The following is a 22727-nucleotide window of genomic DNA, read 5'->3' on the forward strand; positions in this document are numbered from 1 at the left end:
TAATTATAGATACAGAACTCCTTTATGCAATCGCGGTGTCCGATTTTAAAATAGCTTTTCGGTGAAAGCACATTTTGCAATATTCTGAGTAGATAGCCCGGCCATCATGGCTAGCTATTTTGACACCCACCAAGTTTGGCACTCACCAAACTCAGATTTACTATAAGAAAAATTGGATTACCTTTGCTGTTCTTTGTCAGAATGCACTCCCAGGACTTCTACTTCAACAACAAATGTTGTTTTGGTTCCAAATAATCCATAGTTATATCCAAATAGCTGCGTTTTGTTCTTGCGTTCAAGACACTATCCGAAGGGTGACGCGCCGGCGCATATCGTGACAAAAAAATAGAAAATATTCCATTACCGTACTTCGAAGCATGTCAAACGCTGTTTAAAATCAATTTTTATGCGATTTTTCTCGTAAAATAGCGATAATATTCCGACCGGGAGACCTTGTTTTCGTTCAGACACTGAAAATAGAAAATGGAGTCTTCACATGCATGCGCACGCCCGTGTTATTGTTCTCAGAACGACCACTTTCCAAAACCCCTACTGTTTTTCGCCCAGGGACTGCAGAGATCTCATTCCACGTTCTGGCGCCTTCTGAGAGCCTATGGGAGCCTTAGAAAATGTCACGTTACAGCAGAGATCCTCTATTTTCGATAAAGAGGCTATAGAAGGCCAAGAAATGGTCAGAGAGGGCACTTCCTGTATGGAATCTTCTCAGGTTTTGGCCTGCCATATGAGTTCTGTTATACTCACAGACACCATTCAAACAGTTTTAGAAACTTTAGGGTGTTTTCTATCCAAATCAAACAATTATATGCATATTCTAGTTTCTGGGCAGGAGTAATAACCAGATTAAATCGGGTACGTTTTTTATCCGGCCGTGAAAATACTGGCCCCAATCCTAAACAGGTTAACAACCCAGTGAAAAATCACAAAGTGTCTTCACTTTCTCCAAATGAAACCCAAATGGCCGTGGTCGGTCACGAGTGAGCAGTGTCTTGGTTGAAAGCCTTGCCACCCACGGTTTGGACCACGTCAGGAATGTTCCCTCCCTGGGATGTGACTCGTACTGCCTTGACGGTAGAGTTTTAATGGCTCCCAGGCTGGCCCCGTGTCAGAGTCCAAGGCTCTGTGGAGCCTGGGCCTGTTTAACCAGCAGTAAACTGCTATGTTACATTTACATTTACATTTACATTTAAGTCATTTAGCAGACGCTCTTCTCCAGAGCGACTTACAAATTGGTGCATTCACCTTATGATATCCAGTGGAACAACCACTTTACAATAGTGCATCTAAATCTTTTAAGGGGGGGGTTAGAAGGATTACTTTATCCTATCCTAGGTATTCCTTAAAGAGGTGGGGTTTCAGGTGTCTCCGGAAGGTGGTGACTGACTCCGCTGTCCTGGCGTCGTGAGGGAGCTTGTTCCACCATTGGGGTGCCAGAGCAGTGAACAGTTTTGACTGGGCTGAGCGGGAACTGTGCTTCCTCAGAGGTAGGGGGGGCAGCAGGCCAGAGGTGGATGAACGCAGTGCCCTTGTTTGGGTGTAAGGCCTGATCAGAGCCTGAAGGTATGGAGGTGCCGTTCCCTTCACAGCTCCGTAGGCAATCACCATGGTCTTGTAGCGGATGCGAGCTTCAACTGGAAGCCAGTGGAGAAAGCGGAGGAGCGGGGTGACGTGAGAGAACTTGGGAAGGTTGAACACCAGACGGGCTGCGGCGTTCTGGATGAGTTGTAGGGGTTTAATGGCACAGGCAGGGAGCCCAGCCAACAGCGAGTTGCAGTAATCCAGACGGGAGATGACAAGTGCCTGGATTAGGACCTGCGCCGCCTCCTGTGTGAGGCAGGGTCGTACTCTGCGAATGTTGTAGAGCATGAACCTACAGGATCGGGTCACCGCCTTGATGTTAGTGGAGAATGACAGGGTGTTGTCCAGGATCACGCCAAGGTTCTTAGCACTCTGGGAGGAGGACACAAGGGAGTTGTCAACCGTGATGGCGAGATCATGGAACGGGCAGTCCTTCCCCGGGAGGAAGAGCAGATCCGTCTTGCCGAGGTTTAGCTTGAGCTGGTGATCTGTCATCCACACTGATATGTCTGACAGACATGCAGAGATGCGATTCGCCGCCTGGTTATCAGAAGGGGGAAAGGAGAAGATTAATTGTGTGTCGTCTGCATAGCAATGATAGGAGAGACCATGTGAAGATATGACAGAGCCAAGTGACTTGGTGTATAGCGAGAATAGGAGAGGGCCTAGAACAGAGCCCTGGGGGACACCAGTGGTGAGAGCGCATGGTGCGGAGACAGATTCTCGCCACGCCACCTGGTAGGAGCGACCTGTCAGGTAGGACGCAATCCAAGCGTGGGCCGCGCCGGAGATGCCCAACTCGGAGAGGGTGGAGAGGAGGATCTGATGGTTCACAGTATCAAAGGCAGCAGATAGGTCTAGAAGGATGAGAGCAGAGGAGAGAGAGTTAGCTTTAGCAGTGCGGAGAGCCTCCGTGACACAGAGAAGAGCAGTCTCAGTTGAATGCCCAGTCTTGAAACCTGACTGATTAGGATCAAGAAGGTCATTCTGAGAGAGATAGCAGGAGAGCTGGCCAAGGACGGCACGTTCAAGAGTTTTGGAGAGAAAAGAAAGAAGGGATACTGGTCTGTAGTTGTTGACATCGGAGGGATCGAGTGTAGGTTTTTTCAGAAGGGGTGCAACTCTCGCTCTCTTGAAGACGGAAGGGACGTAGCCAGCGGTCAAGGATGAGTTGATGAGCGAGGTGAGAAGGTCTCCGGAAATGGTCTGGAGAAGAGAGGAGGGGATAGGGTCAAGTGGGCAGGTTGTTGGGCGGCCGGCCGTCACAAGACGCGAGATTTCATCTGGAGAGAGAGGGGAGAAAGAGGTCAAAGCACAGGGTAGGGCAGTGTGAGCAGGACCAGCGGTGTCGTTTGACTTAGCAAACGAGGATCGGATATCGTCAACCTTCTTTTCAAAATGGTTGACGAAGTCATCCGCAGAGAGGGAGGAGGGGGGGGAGGGGGAGGAGGATTCAGGAGGGAGGAGAAGGTAGCAAAGAACTTCCTAGGGTTAGAGGCAGATGCTTGGAATTTAGAGTGGTAGAAAGTGGCTTTAGCAGCAGAGACAGAAGAGGAGAATGTAGAGAGGAGGGAGTGAAAGGATGCCAGGTCCGCAGGGAGGCGAGTTTTCCTCCATTTCCGCTCGGCTGCCCGGAGCCCTGTTCTGTGAGCTCGTAGTGAGTCGTCGAGCCACGGAGCAGGAGGGGAGGACCGAGCCGGCCTGGAGGATAGGGGACAGAGAAAATCAAAGGATGCAGAAAGGGAGGAGAGGAGGTTTGAGGAGGCAGAATCAGGAGATAGGTTGGAGAAGGTTTGAGCAGAGGGAAGAGATGATAAGATGGAAGAGGAGAGAGTAGCGGGAGAGAGAGCGAAGGTTGGGACGGCGCAATACCATCCGAGTAGGGGCAGAGTGAGAAGTGTTGGATGAGAGCAAGAGGGAAAAGGATACAAGGTAGTGGTCGGAGATTTGGAGGGGAGTTGCAATGAGATTAGTGGAAGAACAGCATCTAGTAAAGATGAGGTCAAGCGTATTGCCTGCCTTGTGAGTAGGGGGGGAAGGTGAGAGGGTGAGGTCAAAAGAGGAGAGGAGTGGAAAGAAGGAGGCAGAGAGGAATGAGTCAAAGGTAGACGTGGGGAGATTAAAGTCACCCAGAACTGTGAGAGGTGAGCCATCCTCAGGAAAGGAACTTATCAAGGCGTCAAGCTCATTGATGAACTCTCCAAGGGAACCTGGAGGGCGATAAATGATAAGGATGTTAAGCTTGAAAGGGCTGGTAACTGTGACAGCATGGAATTCAAATGAGGAGATAGACAGATGGGTCAGGGGTGAAAGAGAGAATGTCCACTTGGGAGAGATGAGGATTCCAGTGCCACCACCCCGCTGGCTCGATGCTCTAGGGGTATGCGAGAACACGTGGGCAGACGAAGAGAGAGCAGTAGGAGTAGCAGTGTTATCTGTGGTAATCCATGTTTCCGTCAGCGCCAGGAAGTCTAGGGACTGGAGGGTAGCATAGGCTGAGATGAACTCAGCCTTGTTGGCTGCAGACCGGCAGTTCCAGAGGCAGCCGGAGACCTGGAACTCCACGTGAGTCGTGCGCGCTGGGACCACCAGGTTAGAGTGGCAGCGGCCACGCGGTGTGAAGCGTTTGTATGGCCTGTGCAGAGAGGAGAGAACAGGGATAGACAGACACATAGTTGACAAGCTACAGAAGTGTTGTTTCTTGTATTATTGTCTCTTGTGTCTTTAGAGAACTGTTTCACTTTGTCTTGGGCTATCTGATATGATAAAGTAGAGGCAGACCCCTGGGCCTGAGCAGTCTGCTTCGAAGCTCCAGGGTGCCGATCAGGTCACTGCGATCAGGTCCTGAGGTGGATGCTTCTCGGCTTCATGAAGCTGACTGCATGCAAGAGTAACGTCAAACTTAGCCTAGACATTTTAGACACTCGTTTGATAGGAAGTCTACAAATAGCAGGTATTAGCCTATTCATTGCCTAGAGAATAAATATTTTCCAGAAAGCTCCTTTGTAAAGACCAGGCATCACTGCTTGGTCAGCCTTCCATTGTTGTGCCAACATATTATGAGCCCGTAACCCAATTGGCTGAAGTCCATGTCGGTTTAGCACTTTAGAACATTGCTTAAGAAGTAACCAGGCCTATAAGTCGTACAATGAATCACTTACTGAACTAGTATGCAATCAAAGGGCTAATGAAACGCCCCGGCAATTTTCCATCGTGATTCCGCAGGCTTCATCAATGTGAGTCTGTGTTGACCAAGAGTTCACAGAGTTAAATCTGCCTCTCCCCTGCCCACATGACTCCTACCAGAGTGAGCGGGAGGCTTTGAAGAACCTGTAGTCAATGAGGTAGTGGTGCCATTAAAGTTGATTACCAGGTTTCGAAAAAGGACTTGCTTTGCAAAGACCATTGCACAGAGGTCAATCAGCCAAGCTGAGAAGGCTAATTGAATCACATCTTATCTTCTGATGTAAAAATAACGTTGTAACCGCGCTGCTTGGCCAGCCAGACTTTATATCAGGGGGCGGCTGATGTAATTGCTACACAGAAGCGCACGGAGTAGTAGCCGTGAAGTGTCAAACCGTCGGCCTAACGTTGCTGATGTATGACCACGGTTAGACGGTCGTTTATGCGGTGCTGTGTTGGGCTGCATCTTTGGGGATGACGTAGAAATAGAACAGAGCAGATTTGGATGCCATAAAAAAGATGAAGGGATGGAATGACCAGTCCTGAACTTCATCGAGGTGTCAAAACTGTCTTCTATTCATTGGGATTGAAATGGATTCTTTCTAGTGTGGAGACAGACACACTTCCACAATTTGAGCTCTTGTTTTTTGTTGTTGTTGACAACTTTACATCTGAGTTCGTTTTTTTTGTTGGTTTTTGGACCAAGTTTAATCCATTTAACAATGTGTCTCGTATTCTGATTCTGATATTTTCAAAAACGTAACTCTTTTACAAACAGGGACACTCAGGCACTCTATTGATGATTGAAGCAGTTTATGTTACGTAGTAGGCTCATTGGCATTCAGCTTGGAATAGCACCCTGGCACCTAATTCACCTGGGAGCATGTTCTGGGCATGGAAGTTGAGACAAAGGAGGATATAGCCTACATTATAAATTGAAATTCTTGAAATGTGTGGAAAAATATTAAGCCGCCACGTAGGCTAGGGTATCATATTAACAATACAATGTTATGATGAAGCAGACTTGCAGCAAATGTCTCTACATTTGTTTGGTTCACATTCCTGTGAACACCTCTCCAAACATATGCAATATCTTGTCACAGAGGTGGGTGGTTGTGGTGGGCTAGGTCAGGGGCAGAGCCAGGGGCCGGGCAGGGGGTCCTCTGGATTACATGGCTAATCTGAGGACAGACGAGGGACACCTGTGCCCCCACATAATTCAGACTGGAGGATTATGGAGCCACACTGCGCTAATGAGGGGAGGACGCTTGGCTGGGCTTGGCAAGGACACACAGACAGACTGGGTTACTGGAGGGAGGGCCAGAGTGGAGGGAACTCCTGAGGGAGGGACAGCGAAGTGCTGCCTGATGGCTCTGGCTGTCATCCACACTATTATCATCCGACTGTTGCAGCCACGTGTGTCTGACCGTCTGAGAGAACACGGCAACGCACCGTCAACCCCTGAATATTGAGCAACTCTTAGATTATTGTTATCACGTCAACTCATCGATACCAGAATTGACTTTCAACAGAATCAAAGTCCATGTTGTGGTCTACAGACTGTTTAGTCAAAAAGCCAACAGAGATGCGAGCCGATAGCTTTGATTGTTCTATGATGCCACAGAATGGAATTTGATCAGCGGGCGTCGTGTCATCAGCATTCTCCTCTCCTGTGGGTTTAGCCCCTCACACTGTCTGGTCTGGTGTGCACAGCACAGCGCTGATCCAACCCACTCTGCCTTCGCCTCGGCTTGGAAAGCCATGTCATGTCGGCCCTGGCCCGGAGAAAACCAGACTGGATACGCGGCTCAGGAAACGCTGAGGAAATAGAGTCATGTGAGAAAGCCAAGCGGAGAGGCCTGGCTGACTGGCTGAAGAGGAGCCCACTCCAGTCCCAGATTCAGTGCTGTGTGTGCGTCTGTGCAAACAGCTGAACAAAGAGCACAGCCATCTCGCCAAACCATGCAGATCAGAAAAGCCTCCAGTATGCTCTCCTAGTCTGTACTATTCCACAGCTATACTACAGCTGTATTACAAAATACTACTGGTATACTACAACTATACTACAGCTATACTACAAAATATCAGTACAGCTATTCTACAACTATACTACAGGTCCCTGTATCCTGACACGCAGTGGATGTGGGCCTGGATCTCATGGCTGATCTGTAGGCGGGTAGGAGGGCCCAGCAGTCCAGAAGATCATCTGACAGGTCCTGGATCAGTGACAGGAGGGCAGGAGGAGAGAGGGGCATGCGCTATCCCTCATTGTAGTTAGACAGTCCCCTGGGTCTTATCAATCAAGGCAAAGAAATGATCTGAGGGAACATGGGCGGGGAGAGTTGCCGCATTGCAGACACTTTTTGTATCTTCTCAATCATTTGTTGTCAGTGTAAAACGTCAATCTGAGCGTCTAAATGACTCGTACTACTACTGGCTAACTATGCTATGAAGCATTTTTGGAAGTTATATTAAGGGTTAGATTGTCTTGATATAACAAATAAATATATGTGTTTAATGTTGCATGGCCAGTTAATTAGTTCCATTACCCAATAGGTGTCTTTTTTATATTCCTTTTGACATATTTGCATGACTTGCAGGTGTTTTTCTAGAGGGGAACTCAGAGCTGGCAATCGGGTGTAGACTGAGGACGTCACTGTCCTCTTGAAGACGAGGTTATTGGTTCTTGTCAGAAATAGCCAGACGTTCTTGAACTTCCTTCTGGGCCTCAGTCATTTCCCTATGATTTCCCAGTGCGTTCAGTAAGGTTGCGATCAGAGTTCCCAAGTTGGCTCTTTTATAGGCTAATCACATGGCTATGTAAGAAGTTGGCCCAAATGAGTTGGCTGTTGGCACGCTGCTTTTATCCAACGCCCTGTTTCAGATTTTTTTTCACCTTTGAAAAGCTTGACTCACTCTTCAAAGCCGAGAAATGTATTAGCCTAATTGACGTAGCCTATCTCAAAGTGAAGGCATAGCGGCCATAGCCCATGTCCGGTGAAGGTTCTCTGCTGGTCTGTGACGACAGCAAATGAAGCCCAAAAAAAAAATAAATCGTGTTTTTTGTTGTTGTTGTAGCTGTCGGAGGCAATTCTCCTTGGACCTCGAGGGAGGTGGTGGAGGGAGGTGGAAGGGTTGAGCCAAGTGCCGTCTGTCTGTCTGCCTGTCTGTCTGCCTGGCCTGTATGACTCATGTAATGGGAGGCTGGCGCAGAGCTCCTGCTCGGTCCCCTGTGTCTGTGGTCTGTATGGCACGCTGAGTTTAAATCAATATCTAGGCTGTTTATTTAAAGGTGATGGGGTTGTTAGTCAATGGAGGTCCTCATTCGCGGGTGCACGGAGGGGACTGTATTTCCCGTCCACCGCTTAAACACAGAGAATGTGTATGTCACCAAGGTTGTCCACATCGTGTGTTTTATGTGCCACGCGGGACAGGGTTGCTGGATATCCATCACTTCTAGTTGTTAGCCAGGAGTTCAACAGGAGAATGTCCTTCACCAATAGGCTTCTATTCTCAGCTGTGGATTTCCCAATTCAGTAGTATGAAGTAGCTCTTCACAGACCCTTATGTTTTCACGAGGCTGAATGTGACCTTGGATTGATCTGTCTTCCTCGGAGAAGACGCATTTACACCAAATGCGGCTTGCTACTACTGAACGGACCATGTATGCCTAGATGTTAGCGAAAACGTTAGACCCTTTTAGAAGCTGAAGAGGAGGACCAGCCTTGTTTACAGTGTACAGAAAATACCTCAGGTAATCAACCGGGAAGGCCAAGAGATGACACGCATGTTTCGAATTAGCTATCTCTGCCTTTCAGTTTGTTCAAGACTATTTTTAACTTGTGTAATGCAGCTTTTTGTACACTGGGATTGTGTTGACAACGGTAGGCTACTTCAAAACACCGGGAGCCAATTAAAAGAGTAGTGCAATGACATCCCTGTTGGGCATATTTTATTTTGACTATAAAGTTCACGTCAAAGTTTATTGGCCACTGCTCATAAAACAACCATTAGTGTTGTTTCTGTCTCAATAGCTAGGCTATTTAGGCATGCAATGCCTAAATAGGGGCCTAACATATTAGCAGGGCTATTGCAGTCTGTTCTCCACAAGCCACTTCAGTTGGCCCACAAATTGAGCATGTTACTGAACTGAGGATGGTCATCCATTTTGTAGGTGAGAGAGGGGGTCAAGTGGAGTTGTGAGGCTGTTCCTTTCCTCTCGCCAGTCAACGACACCCCATCCATACACGCACACTTTCTCCCGTAGCCTCCGATGAGGGAAACCCGAACCGGGCGCTCGCTATAAGAGCATGTCACAGCTCATTAGGGGAAGGGGGGGGGGTATAAAGGTGCTAGAAGTGGCCTCTGCTTGAGTTGGAGCATCACCAAGGACAGGAAGCTAGCCCACAGGGCCGAGCGTGCAGCACTGAGTCAGCCCGCCAGCAGTTTGCACTACTACTCATTTAACTGCACCAACGTCAGTGACACTGCCACAAATCCATCTGTCCCGGGGCCAAGGGCTACTGCCGGTCTCCAAACATAACAAGGCAGCAGGAAGGAGGAATTAACTTCCATTAATTGTTTCGCCTCCCTAATTCGACCGTGTCATCTGATTGATGTGTAGGGGTTGCGTTTCAGTGGCTGTGTGTATTTAATGCGCTGGCCACTGCTTGCGGGTTTATGTCACTTTATTGTGATGGGCTGCTCAGGTCTAGTGTTCCCTTTTAATGTGCTAAGGGAAAGAAAGGGGGGTAGCTACTAGCTAGCAATGTTAGCAGTCTGGTTCCTGGCCAGACAGTCGATAGAGCTCAGTTGCCTCCAATTCCCTCCAGTCAGCAGGCTGCTTGTCTCAGTGCTCCTACTGAATACTAATGTAATGTTCTGTTCGTACAGTGGTGGGAGACAGTGAGTGCATGGCAAGCTAGTAGGCAGACGAGTACTATTAAGATCATGGGTTCTTCTGTTGTATCCTCACATGGCCTTTTTCCCCAGCAGCCATCACCATGAGAAAAAAATACTACAGTTTACAGTAGAACTCTGTAGTATCCCTCGATCATGTGTAGTACTGACTATGTCATTTTGTAATATACTGTAGAATACTGTACTACACACTGTATTGATATGCTATTCCCCTCCCGCATATTCCAATTACTGCCACCCATGAGTGAGAAACCTACATGCCAAGTATAGACTGTATATTGTGTTCCCTACAGGTTATAGAAAAGAGCAGAAGCCCTGAACCTAGCTGTTCAGATCCCAGTCCTACCTACTTACAGGTTATGGACAATTTGCTCTTTTAGTATTTGCCCAGTAGATTTCCTCAAGGAGAAAGCCCGAACAAGGTAACACAAGCTAATAAAAAAAAGATAATGAAACAAAAGATAATAAAACAAAAACACTATGGTAAATACTACAGTATACTACAGTAATGTCTGCAAAAACACTACAGTAAATACTACGGTATTATTCAGTGTAGTGTTTTTGCACATGAAGCCCACACGATTGACAGTCATTGGAATTATGCGCCTGTCCCAAATAGCACAATATTCCCTATAAAGTACATGATTTTTGACCAGACGATATCTTCCCAGTTAATGGTTCCCTACAGTAAAGTTAAGCCTGTATGTCAGATTGATCTCGTGTTATGCATGGTCATTTCGATCCGGTTTTATGCATTTTGGGAAGGATGTTGAACACTGGCCTATCCCTTTATATCTTCTGTTGTTGAATAAGAGAATTTGCAGGTGTTTTTTGTTTTTGTTTTACCAGGCAACACTTGGCATGTCATCACCTTCCTTCCCAACGCTGATGCCTGCTGTGTCGCTCAGGTTCCTTCCACACACATATTGCTTAGACTGCGACACGGGGTTACTCTCCGTCTCCCGACTATATCCTGGTTTCCTGGTTTCACTCGGTCATGGAAAACGACACAGTCCCAGGATATTCTCCATCCGTCTTCCAGTCGCTCTCCTCGCCGTGCGACTCTGGAAAGTTCTGTGGCGGAAAAACATAGGGCCCGGTCCCAGTGCTGAACACACATTGATAAATGATCCTGCCAATTAAAACGGAGAAAAAAAGAACCCAAAACTGTACACTGTAAAATTGCCAATTTTTTTCTTCCTTAAGCAGTGGAAAACATTCTCCCTGCACCACTGGTAGCCTGTGTTTATAACCGAGACATGTCCAACAGTCATAGTGAGCTATTCCACAGTAACAGAATGATGCAGACGCTCAAAACTTTGAAATGTATGTCAAACAAAACATTAACCAATGATTGCAAAGTAAACAAACCGTACAACTCTATGCATAGTGTTGTACGGTTTGTTTAACATTGCAATCATTGGTTATTGTTTGACATGTATTTGAAAGTGAAAAGCCTTAGCGTCATTCTGTTACTGTGTAATTGCCCATGAATTATTGGGTTGTGTTTCACGACACAGACTGACAATCACTGAAACGAAACATGTCCTACCAAATCTAGGTTATTTGTTTAAAGTGTCGTTTTCACATCGAAAGAAGAGGTTGTAGCCTAACCCATTTATATAAAATGTGTTGTTTCTGAGGATTCAGAAATGTTATGGTCACGTGCGTTTTGTGTACGTCAGTGAGTGTACGTGTGCTGCCCTGTGAATTTGGGTGGGTGGGTGCGATTTTAAGCACCAGCTAATTGTTTCAGTCTTTTCGAATGCACTTGCGGGTAGGGTATAGTCGGGGCCAGGGGCCAAAACGAGACAACTGCAGTCTTTGGGGGGGGGGGGACGTTACATGAAGCAGATGTTATTTGAAAGTAGGGCGAGCGAACGGAAAAAGAAAGGGGTTGTGCAATGGATGATGGAGGTCTTGTTTTTACACATGTAGCAGTTTAACCAACACACACACACACACACACACACACACACACACACACACACACACACACACACACACACACACACACTCTACACATATAACCAACATATGGGTGTTGAATAGTAAGCCTCTAATACAACACATTACTGTCTGCTGCAAGTCACTTTCAAATCCTCCTAACCATGTAGCTTTTTGTTTGAGATCCAAATTACCAAACAAAACCAAGTAGAAGGTTGTCTTAGTTTCTAAACAATTCGGTTGGATGTTTACAATTTGTTTTATTGAGTGGTTTAGCTACAATAACATTAGCTAAATCTAAGATTACGTACTGCATGTGAGACAACCATAGCTGATTGCAGAGGACCCATTTCAACGCCAAAAAGGAGTTCGAATTTTGTCAATGAGGACGTAGCACTGGGTAGACTAATCCAACCTGTCACGATCGCTGTCTTCAAACTCCCTATCGTAAATAAGCCAAGGCGCAGCGTGCATGGAATTCCACATCCTTTAATCGAAGTGAAACCATAAACAATACAGAAAGGGAATGGAACGTGACGTTCTGGGCTGCTCGCAGGCAGCTACACAAAAACAAGATCCCACAAGCACAGGTGGGAAAAGGGCTGCCTAAGTATGATCCCCAATCAGAGACAACGATAGACAGCTGCCTCTGATTGGGGACCATACCCGGCCAAACAAAGAAATAAGAAGATTGCCCACCCAAATCACACCCTGACCTGACCAAATAGAGAAATAGAAAGGCTCTCTATGGTCAGGGTGTGACACAACCACTCCCGTACTGCCTCCCACCCCTATCTTACTCTGTCAGTAGGTGATCCCACCGGTTGCATGTTTGTGTGCATAAAATGCAATCCCACCGAATGATGACACACGCACGCACACATGCGCACAGCACCAAAACACTCATGGTGCTGCGCCTTGGGGATGTCTGGGGGATTAAGTGGTGCTTCGTGCTGCTTATTATGACAGAGGGGTGAAGAGAGGCTTGTCACACACAGAGAGAGAGAGAGAGAGAGAGAGAGAGAGAGAGGAGAGACATGGCTGCTAGCTCTACAGTCTACAGACAGGGGTTATATTTGATTATCCTCCCTTAGCCCCAGAGTCAGACTCCTTAGTAGGGGGAGACACTCTGTCCTCGCCCCGTCGCCCCTTAACCATAGGGCTCTGGTCAAAAGTAGTGCACTATACAGGGAACAGGGTGCCACTTGGGACGCAGGTCTGACAGTGGCATCGGCCATTTTGGGGGGACGTTTCGTACATTTTTATAATTGCGATGTTTCTCTGTTTCTCTTTCAGAACTCTATGAACCTTCCTCCAGACAAAGCGCGACTATTGCGGCAGTACGACAACGAGAAGAAGTGGGAACTTATCTGTGATCAGGTGGGATGTTGTTTACTCACCTTCATTAACCTGCTCACAATGTCCTAGTTTAGAATCTGTTGTCTATTTTTTTACCCGAGGGAGGGAGGCCCCCACACTGGCCCATTTTTTCCCCTAGATCCCCATTATTAGCTAAATAATTATAATTTTGTGCAACAACCCTCAATTTGACCGGCACACTTGGCTAAAGATGGAGCAGCCCATCTGGCATTTGCTCGAACTGCCGTATGGCTGGTCCATTTCTGACTCAAGTCACTAGTCTAAACAATTGAGAGGGCACTCTGTGTGTGTGTGTGTGTGTGTGTGTGTGTGTGTGTGTGTGTGTGTGTGTGTGTGTGTGTGTGTGTGTGTGTGTGTGTGTGTGTGTGTGTGTGTGTGTGTGTGTGTGTGTGTGTGTGTGTGTGTGTGGATCCCTTTGCCCATGTACCATTGGTCTCCCACTGCTCCCATTGTCCAGTATGGCCCTCGGTCCCCCTTAGCCCTCCCCTAGCTGGTCAAGTTGGTGCGGTGGCCCTGCTGGGGTGCAGATGATTCAGTAGAAAGCAGTACATTCACTCTCTCCAGTGAGTGGAGGGAAGAATGACAGGGGTTTCACGGTGTGTTCAGCAGACCGAGTAGGGCTCCGGTCAGAACTAGTGCGCCACATCGGGAATAGGGTGCCATTTGGGATGGAGCCCGTGTGTTTTCTGCTTCCCTGAGCAGAGTGAAAAGACGAGAGTGAGAGAGGGACCACCAAGCACTCGCTCAGGCTAAGGATACCATTGATACGCAGCCTCCCTGAACACAATAGACAGAGTGGGGAAGTGGGCAGAATATGCAATATTGCTGCCTGGTCGTTCCGACGTGTTTACACGTTTTTGAATTGTGACCGGAGTTAAAATTCTCCTGTCAGTGTCACACGTCAAGTGATGTGAAGTTGTCTGGCATTTCTCAATGGCTCCATATTCCCTGTTTAGTGTACTATGTTTGGGTTCTGGTCAAAACTAGTGTATTACAGGGGAGAGTGGGGTAAGTAGAGCAATTTCTTTACACGCGGTATCACTCCGTCATGTAAAATATAGTATTCTTTCTAACAAATATTTCTTCATATATTTCAGGATGCTGTGTATCCCTAGAAATAATCAGAATTCATGTTAACATTAGTTTCGAAAACATAACTTGTAGGAAAACAGTGGTCTCCCGGGTATGGCGTAAGTTGAGCCGCGGGACGGTAAGTTAAGCCGCCTACAAATTTCTGTATTACCACTAACTTTTTAAACCATGTTTATCTTTATTTCCCAAACACAATTCAACACAATTGCAATCTCTTTTTTTTTGTCTTTTAATGATTTTAAGCATCTTTTTCTTTTGCGCTTTTAACATAGGCCAGGCCCTGTTGTTACCTCATATCCCAGCGATAATGCCTTGCGTTACACCTGTGAAGAAAACACTTCAATTTACTCAACTTGCCATTGGCTCAACCATTGGCTTAATTTACCCCATGGTTATTGGTTCAACATACCCCAAGGCAAACATTTTGACTAAGTTAGCCCACACAGCTACAAGGATGCAGTTTCATGTTAGGTTTAGGACCTCATATTGAAGCTTATACTTATGTATAGAACAATCTTAAAATGATCTACTTTGGTTTAGATACAAGCATCATGAAACCTCTAACACAATAAATGAACGTGACGTGGTGAAAATCATACTTTTTTTTGACCTAACTTCCTTACCACTTTTATCCATGTGGTTTCTTCCTTCACAGACTCCATGAAATGTTATATTTTTTGGGTCAAATGGTTTATTTTTGTGTATGGTTTCATAGAAACAAGGGTGGCTCAATTTACCCCTTTGGCTCAACTTAACCCACTCTCCCCTATAGGGAACATGTTTTTATTTGGGACACAGATTCAGAATGACTCTCCTCCTTGTGAAGAGTGACCAGTTAGCTGTTTAAAGATTGCCTGGTGGTCCCGCTGTCATTGACCATGCGGGAACTCTTTTATATGTCCCCCTATAAATCTCATATACTTTCCGTACGCTATGGCCTGCCACATATATTCCCCTGTCATTTTACCAGCAACATATGCAGCTTGTCTGTCACCAACAACAGGGGGGCCATCCCAAATCGTACACTATTCCCTTTACAGTGCACTACTTTTGACCAGAGCCCTATGGGTTCCATTTGCGATGCACGCCATGCTGTTTTCATTGGAGCAGCAAGTCAAGCTCCCTTTCCTGCATGGAGCTGTCCTCTTTCCTGTTATTGTGACTGAGAGGCAACAGCACTCACTCACGCGGTGATGAATGTAATGGTGAGGCCATCGGCACCATCACACAGCCAGCAACGCGATGATCAAACGCCCAGAAAATAAACACAGCGCTCAGGCTGCCTCCCAAATGGCATCCTATAACCTTTGTAGTGCACTTGATAGGGAATACGATGCCATTTTGGGACAAGGCTACTGATTTACACAATCTGCATGTCTGACCCCGGGTTGACATGGCCTAGCGACATGTAGTGAGCTCTGAGCGATGTTATTGGCCGCTGTACCGGTTCTGGTGTGATTTGTGATTCTCATTCCTGTTCGGAGTGATCCAAAGCCTCCGCTAATCCCTCTGACGTGAATTTGGAGGACTGTGGGGGAAATTATGGCCTAAAACCTGCCTACTGCCAGCCCCAGACAGTCGGTCAGGGCAACCAAGGCAGCCAGCCTGCATCCTGAGCTCTTAGCAGTCACAGATGCACTCTGAACAGCCTTCTAAGGCACCACCGCATAGACACAAAGCTATGAGAGTCTGACGATTCTGATCTGGGATCTGGGGCTGCGCAGGCTAGTTAATCACCTTTCTGTACTGGCCACTTTGACCATAGTCAGTCCTACAAGCCCTGGTCAAAAGTTGTGCACTATGAAGGGAATAGGTTGCCATTTGGGATGGAACCCTGTCTGTCACCTACAGACGAGCCCACAACTAATCATTCGATATCAGGACAGTCTGGTGTGGTCTGCCTGGGTTTGTTTAATGACAGTTCATTAAACCTGAGGAGACTCTCTCTGACACAACAGTCTACCTCTGGCAAGATGGTAGCCAACCTAATCTCAAACATATTACTAAAATCCGTGCCGCTCCATTTAGTATGGCATGTTACTTTACATTAGGTTACATTACATTGGCCTACCAATGTAATAGCGGTCATACAATATAATACGTATAGTATCCTACGTTTTGATCACGCCAGTTTGATGTATTACATTCAACTACTTTAGTATGATATATTACATTCGATTACTTTAGTATGATATATTACTTTCAACTACTTTGGTATGAAATATTACATTCAACTGCTTTAGTATGATATATTACGTTCAACTGCTTTAGTATAATATACTATGTTAGGTTAGGGGTTAAGGTTAGGGTTAAAAGTTAGTTTACAGGGTTAATTGGGAGTTAGTTACATGCAAAGTAGTTGCAAAGTAGCGAAAAAGTATTAAGTAGTTGCAATGAAGTAAAATGCTAAAGTTGTCCGTGATGAGATTCAAACATGCAACCTTTGGGTTGCTAGACGTTTGCGTTATACGCGAATACATCCACCTCGACCAACGACCCTAATTTGACGAGTCTGTGATAGTGGAGCCGCTGTGAGTGATGACCTTGTGGCCTTTTATGCCGATATACGCACGGGAAACTGTTGAGTGTGAAAAATCCAGCAGCGTTGTAGGTGTTGACACAAACCGGTGCGTCTGGCACCTACTACCATACCCCGTTCAAAGGCACTTCAATCTTTTGTCTTGCCCATTCATCCTCTGAATGGCACACATACACAATCCATGTCTTAATTGTCTCAAGGCTTAAAAGTCCTTCTTTAACCTGTCTCCTCCCCTTCATCTACACTGATTTGAAGTGGATTTAACAAGTGACATCAACATGGGATCATAGCTTTCGTCTGGATTCACCTGGTCAATGTCGTGGAAAGAGCAGGTGTTCTTAATATTTTGTGATGTGGTTTAGACCTCAGGCTTGAGCGGAGTAGTTTGGCACAATCGCCAGTAAACCAAATGACAGTTAATGTTGTCCCCTTTAACCCTCCACAGTTAGCTGAGTAACTACAGAATGAGGGTGAAAGTAATCTGTGTTTTTGTGTTCTCTCTGTCTCCTCTCTCTCTTCTCTCTCTCATCCTGTCACAGGAACGATTCCAAGTGAAGAACCCCCCTCACACATACATCCAGAAGCTGAGGGGCTTTCTGGACCCGGCCGCCACCAGGAAGGTAAGGGAGAGTGTGGATTCTTCCCGACCAACTGTTCCACTGCCTCAGCTTCTTCCTTCCCCTTTCAGCTCAACACCACCCGTGTTACATTCATTTGTAGCAAAACATAGCAAAACATGTTGCAATGTAAAAACTAAAAAGGTTTCTTATTGGACAAGTTCACGTAATCCCTTCCCATTTAGCCCCTTTTGCTTCCGTTTTGTTCCTAGTGAAGGTGACCCAGGGTATCCCCAGCATACAGCTGTGTTGCCCTGAGAAGTAGTGGGCCCTTGGAGTGAACATGGCCTTGCAGAACCATAGCTAACAGGAGCGTTATGATATCATCGGCACAGCGTGCCGGTGGTAGTGTTAGGGGAGGGAAGCAGCCAGTACCGGCTGAGGCTGACTCTCTGGCCACAGGAGTTGGAGAGGCGAGAAGGTTTTCCAGAGTAAAGTCAGCCAACGTTCAGGCCTCGCCAATAGGAAGTGTTTCGGCTTGCGGAGGGAGATAGTGCCGCTGTCCCGATGGGATGCGTTCCAAATGTCACCCGATTCCCTATATAGTGCACTACTTTTGACCAGGGCCCATAGGGTATGTAGGGAAGTCTATAGGGAGTGTGTTGCCATTTGGGACGAGGCCACAAAGTTGTCTCTGTAATAAAAACAAATGAGCGCCGAGCGACTGCCAGAGTGACATCAAAATGCTCCAGATAGTTAAATTACGCTGACCGACTGGTTTCAGAGCAACATCGTACGCTACGGGAGCGTGACGAGAGCAAGAAAGCAGTTCTAGATCCGCCAATGGATGTGACTTCTGCTACAGAGATAGAATATCTGCCTATGCCAAAAGTAGTGCACTATATAGGGAATAGGGTGCTATTTGGGATGTTGGCATGGTGAACGGGAGGATGGCTCCCAGATGACGGAAGTGACTGGTCCAGGTTTAACTCTCTCTCAGGGTGTGAACACTTAGCACTGCCATGGCTGAAGGAAGGATTTATTGCACACTATCTGTATCCCAAATGGCACCCTATTCCCTATATAGTGGTCGACTTTTGTCCAGGGTCCATAGGGAGTCCCATAGGGCTCTGGTCAACAGTAGTGCACTATATAGGGGATAGGGTGCCATTTGGGACGCATCCACTGACTCCAGGGCCTGCATACGTTTAGGCAGCGAGCCCTCCCTGTCTTTGTTTGTCTAACACCGCTGACCAAAGTATGATCTTCCTCCATCTTTATTGAAACCGTTTGTCACGGGCTGGAATCGGGCCTTCAGCGAGAGGCAACAGCGCTTATTAAAACACGTCTCCGTTTTTGCGACGACGAGCAGTTGGAGGACATACTTCCCCGGGCTCCTGTGTTTATTTTCACATCCAAACGTCTGGGCTGTTTATCACATGCCCTGGGAACTATGAGTCGTCAGAGTCTACTTCCTCCAGAGTTGGGCTTATAACATGCTCCAACAACAGTCCGCGTGTCCCTCGCGTAGGTCAGCAGCCCGGCACCAGAGGGAGAGGGGGAAAGAGACAGAGAAAGAGAGATGGAAAATGGAGAGGGACGGGGAAAGATAGAGAGAGAGAGAGAGAGAGCGCAGGGGAGAAAGAGAGAGAAGGGGAGAGAGAGATGCAGAAAAAGAGAGTTATGGTTTTACATTCCTGTTCAACCCCCTTTTCTTCAGACTCAAACAATTGCCACTTTGTGCCTCTGTGGAGAGCCGGAGCTGAAGGTCATTGCCGCCTCTTTACATATGCAGGCCCCCGTGCATTCCTCTCAGCCAGTAGGCAGCCAAAGAGGAAGAGGTTCATTCCAAAAAACTCCCTAAGAATGTATCAGCCATTGATTTGTTTCCAGGATGATCTCTCCGGAGCGTGCACCATTCTCCACTCATCAGAGCTCCCCACTCTACCTCTTTTCCCCTCTCTCACTCTCTCTCTGCTATCTCTCTCTTCCGCCTGTTTTCTCTCCTCTCTCTCTCTTTTCTCTTCCTCCTCTCTTTCCCTGATTTTTTTCTCTCTCCCTGCTCTCTCGTCTCATTCCCCCTGCTCTCTCTCTCTTGTCTCGTTCCCCCTGCTCTCTCGTCTCGTTCCCCCTGCTTTCCCTGTCTCGTCTCGTTCCCCCTGCTCTCTCTCTCTCGTCTCGTTCCCCCTGCTCTCCCTTTCTCGTCTCGTTCCCCCTGCTCTCCCTGTCTCGTCTCGTTCCCCCTGCTCTCCCTTTCTCGTCTCGTTCCCCCTGCTCTCCCTGTCTCGTCTCGTTCCCCCTGCTCTCTCTGTCTCGTCTCGTTCCCCCTGCTCTCCCTGTCTCGTCTCGTTCCCCCTGCTCTCCCTGTCTCGTCTCGTTCCCCCTGCTCTCCCTGTCTCGTCTCGTTCCCCCTGCTCTCTCTGTCTCGTCTCGTTCCCCCTGCTCTCCCTGTCTCGTCTCGTTCCCCCTGCTCTCTCTGTCTCGTCTCGTTCCCCCTGCTCTCTCTGTCTCGTCTCGTTCCCCCTGCTCTCTCTGTCTCGTCTCGTTCCCCCTGCTCTCTCTGTCTCGTCTCGTTCCCCCTGCTCTCTCTCGTCTCGTTCCCCCTGCTCTCCCTGTCTCGTCTCGTTCCCCCCTGCTCTCCCTGTCTCGTCTCGTTCCCCCTGCTCTCCCTGTCTCGTCTCGTTCCCCCTGCTCTCTCTGTCTCGTCTCGTTCCCCCTGCTCTCTCTGTCTCGTCTCGTTCCCCCTGCTCTCTCTGGATCTGAGCCGCAGCTGGTAGTACTTAGTGAGGAGTGATGTGTCTGTGTACGTGACCGCTGTGTGTGTGTGGGTCAGGGAGTCTGCGCAGTACACCTCACACTCGCTCCGCTTTCCATATAAACACACAAGGGGGCTCCTCCCTAATAAAAACACTGTTTCTCATCTCACATGTGCCAAACACACACCCCGGCTCAGTACTACAGGCCAAGGACCAGAGAAACCCTGCCAATGGGAACATCCCTGTACTGATCTCTCTCTCTCTCTCTCTCTCTCTCTCTAACACTGGGCCCGGCTCTGTTTGTTTGGCACCCTATTCCTTACCTAGTGCACCACTTTTTGACCAGAGCCCTGTGCACTATATAGGGAATAGGGTGCTATTTGGGATGACGCCAGCCATCGACACATCATGGAAAGGGAAGGCTCCAGCCCAGCCAAAAATGGGTTGATATGGAGAGACTGGGAGCCTCCTCCTCTGTGTCATTGGTGATGCAATGGTCTCACTGTCTGCCATCAGGGAGGCTCTTCCACCGAACGAGTAGTGATCAACACCCGTTCTTCTGGGCGGTGATTATGAATGCTGATGGCAAGCCCTGTCACTCACACTACTGCTTTTTGGATTCCTCCGCGAAACCTTTGCGCAACAGGCTGTGAGGCTTTTGTTTGGAGTCGCGGGTCTTTTTGTCTGAAAATGAAAGCAGAGAGAGAGAGAGAGAGGGGTGAGAGGGAGAGAGAGAGAGAGAGAGAGGGGTGAGAGAGAGAGAGAGAGAGAGAGAGAGAGAGAGAGAGAGAGAGAGAGAGAGAGAGAGAGAGAGAGAGAGGGAACAACCTCCCCACAGACACTTGTGTCACGTTGCATATTCACATGCAGGGCAGGTCATACACTTCAGTCCACCCAGCGTTTGTTCCTGGACATGTAACCACGGGAACAGCACAACGGGACTAGAATGGATATATGCTGTGTGTGTGTTTGTGTAAAGGCCCTGACAGCTCAAACACAAGCCAGATCCAATTTAATGAGTCGATTATGGCTTCATCCCAAATAGCACATTATTCTCTATATACTGTAGTGCACCACATTTGACCAAAAGTACACCGTATAGGGAATAGAGTGCCATTTGGGATGCTGAGGGTTATATCGCTCCGGAAGAAGGAGCTGGTTCTACGCAAAGCAAACATCAGAATGACGACGGTAAAGTCAAGCATTCTATAAGCAGGACTGTTCACTGTGTTGACTTTCATGTTCCCTGGCCCTCTGTTGAATGACAAACGAACGATGATATGGTTGGTGAAAGGCCCCACAAATCACTCAAAGTTCAAGACAACATTTTCTATCGGTCTACTGAATACAGAGTGATGAAATGTTGAAAATGTCTCTTTCTTTAACCCCAGAAATTCAGACGGAGGGTGCAGGAGTCCACCCAGGTCCTGAGAGAACTGGAAATTTCATTAAGGACCAATCACATAGGGTGAGTAATAATTAAGATTAAGTATGTGAACGTGAAGGTCAAGTGCTCTGCGTCCCAAATTGGTGCCCTGTGGGTCCTGGTCAAGAATAGTGCACTAGAAAGGGAGTAGGGTGCCATTTGGGTTGCATCCCAGGTCAGCTGTGGTCGCAGGTGGTAATGAGGCCAGGGTGCATGCTGGGAGCTGGAGGCAGGATGAGGCAGGATAAGGGATGATAAGGGTCAGCAGGAAGCAGCGGGGGTTGATGGGACTGGAGCAAGGTCACTGGTGACATGGCACCACTGACAGACAGACGGCACACTCTGTGACCCTGTGAGGACAGGAAGGAACCGGCTGCGTCCCAAATGGCACCCTATTCCCTACACAGTGCACTACTTTTGACCCGAGCCCCCAGCCACAGACAGGAGACCAGCCAGCCAAAGTCCTACCTAGACAATACAACCCCAGGCAGACTCTGTTACATTACAACAGTCACACAATCTCAGCATCCCAACAACAGGAGATGCCCCACCTCTCTCTCTCTCTCTCTCTCTCTACATCTCTCTCACTCTCTCTCTCTCTCTCTCTCTATGTCTCTCTCACTCTCTCTCATCTCTCTCACTCTCTTTCTCTCTCTCTCTCTCTCTACATCTCTCTCACTCTCTCTAATCTCTCCCCATCTCTCTCACACACTCTCTCTCTCTCTCTCTCTCTCTCTACATATCTCTCTCTCTCTCTCTCTCTCTCTCTCTCTCTCTCTCTACATATCTCTCTCTCTCTCTCTCTCTCTCTCTCTCTCTCTCTCTCTACATCTCTCTCACTCTCTCTCTCTCTCTCTCTCACGTCTCTCTCACTCTCTCTCATCTCTCTCTCTCTCTCTCTCTCTCTACATCTCTCTCTCTCTCTACATCTCTCTCAATCTCTCTCTTTATCTCTCCCTCTTTCTCTCTCCTTGTTGTGTAGGCCTATCACAAGGACAAATGAATCCCAGACCATTCACAACTCTGTGTGTTGCACGTGTACCACATGCTGTGCACTGTCTGCGCATTGTCTTTGAACTAAGACTGTGTCATTTCTCCTTCTAGGTGGGTGAGAGAGTTCTTAAACGAAGAAAACAAAGGCCTGGACGTACTGGTGGAGTATCTGTCTTTTGCGCAGTACGCTGTCACGTAAGTCCCCCGGCTCTTTCCCCTTTCTCGATGCCCTCGTAGAGCGCGGGCCAGACAATGAGCACAACGGCCCTGTTTTTTGTTTTTTTGCCTAATCAACGACGCATCTCGACACCGCAGCCTGCTTTGTTCTCAGAAACACT

The 22727-nt window shown here is 47.7% G+C and overlaps 1 protein-coding gene across 1 annotated transcript in view; it reads left to right on the top strand.

Moving 5' to 3' along the window:
* Positions 1–22727, top strand: part of LOC106586162 (formin-like protein 2) — a 75543-nt gene that overhangs the window by 26702 nt on the left and 26114 nt on the right. The window contains 4 exon segments of the mRNA XM_014173087.2: positions 12943–13026; positions 17197–17277; positions 21362–21438; positions 22501–22584. Coding sequence (XP_014028562.2) covers positions 12943–13026; positions 17197–17277; positions 21362–21438; positions 22501–22584 — 326 coding nt within the window.

Source organism: Salmo salar, chromosome ssa25 (assembly GCF_905237065.1).
Source record: "Salmo salar chromosome ssa25, Ssal_v3.1, whole genome shotgun sequence".
In the NCBI taxonomy this organism is placed as follows: domain Eukaryota; kingdom Metazoa; phylum Chordata; class Actinopteri; order Salmoniformes; family Salmonidae; genus Salmo; species Salmo salar.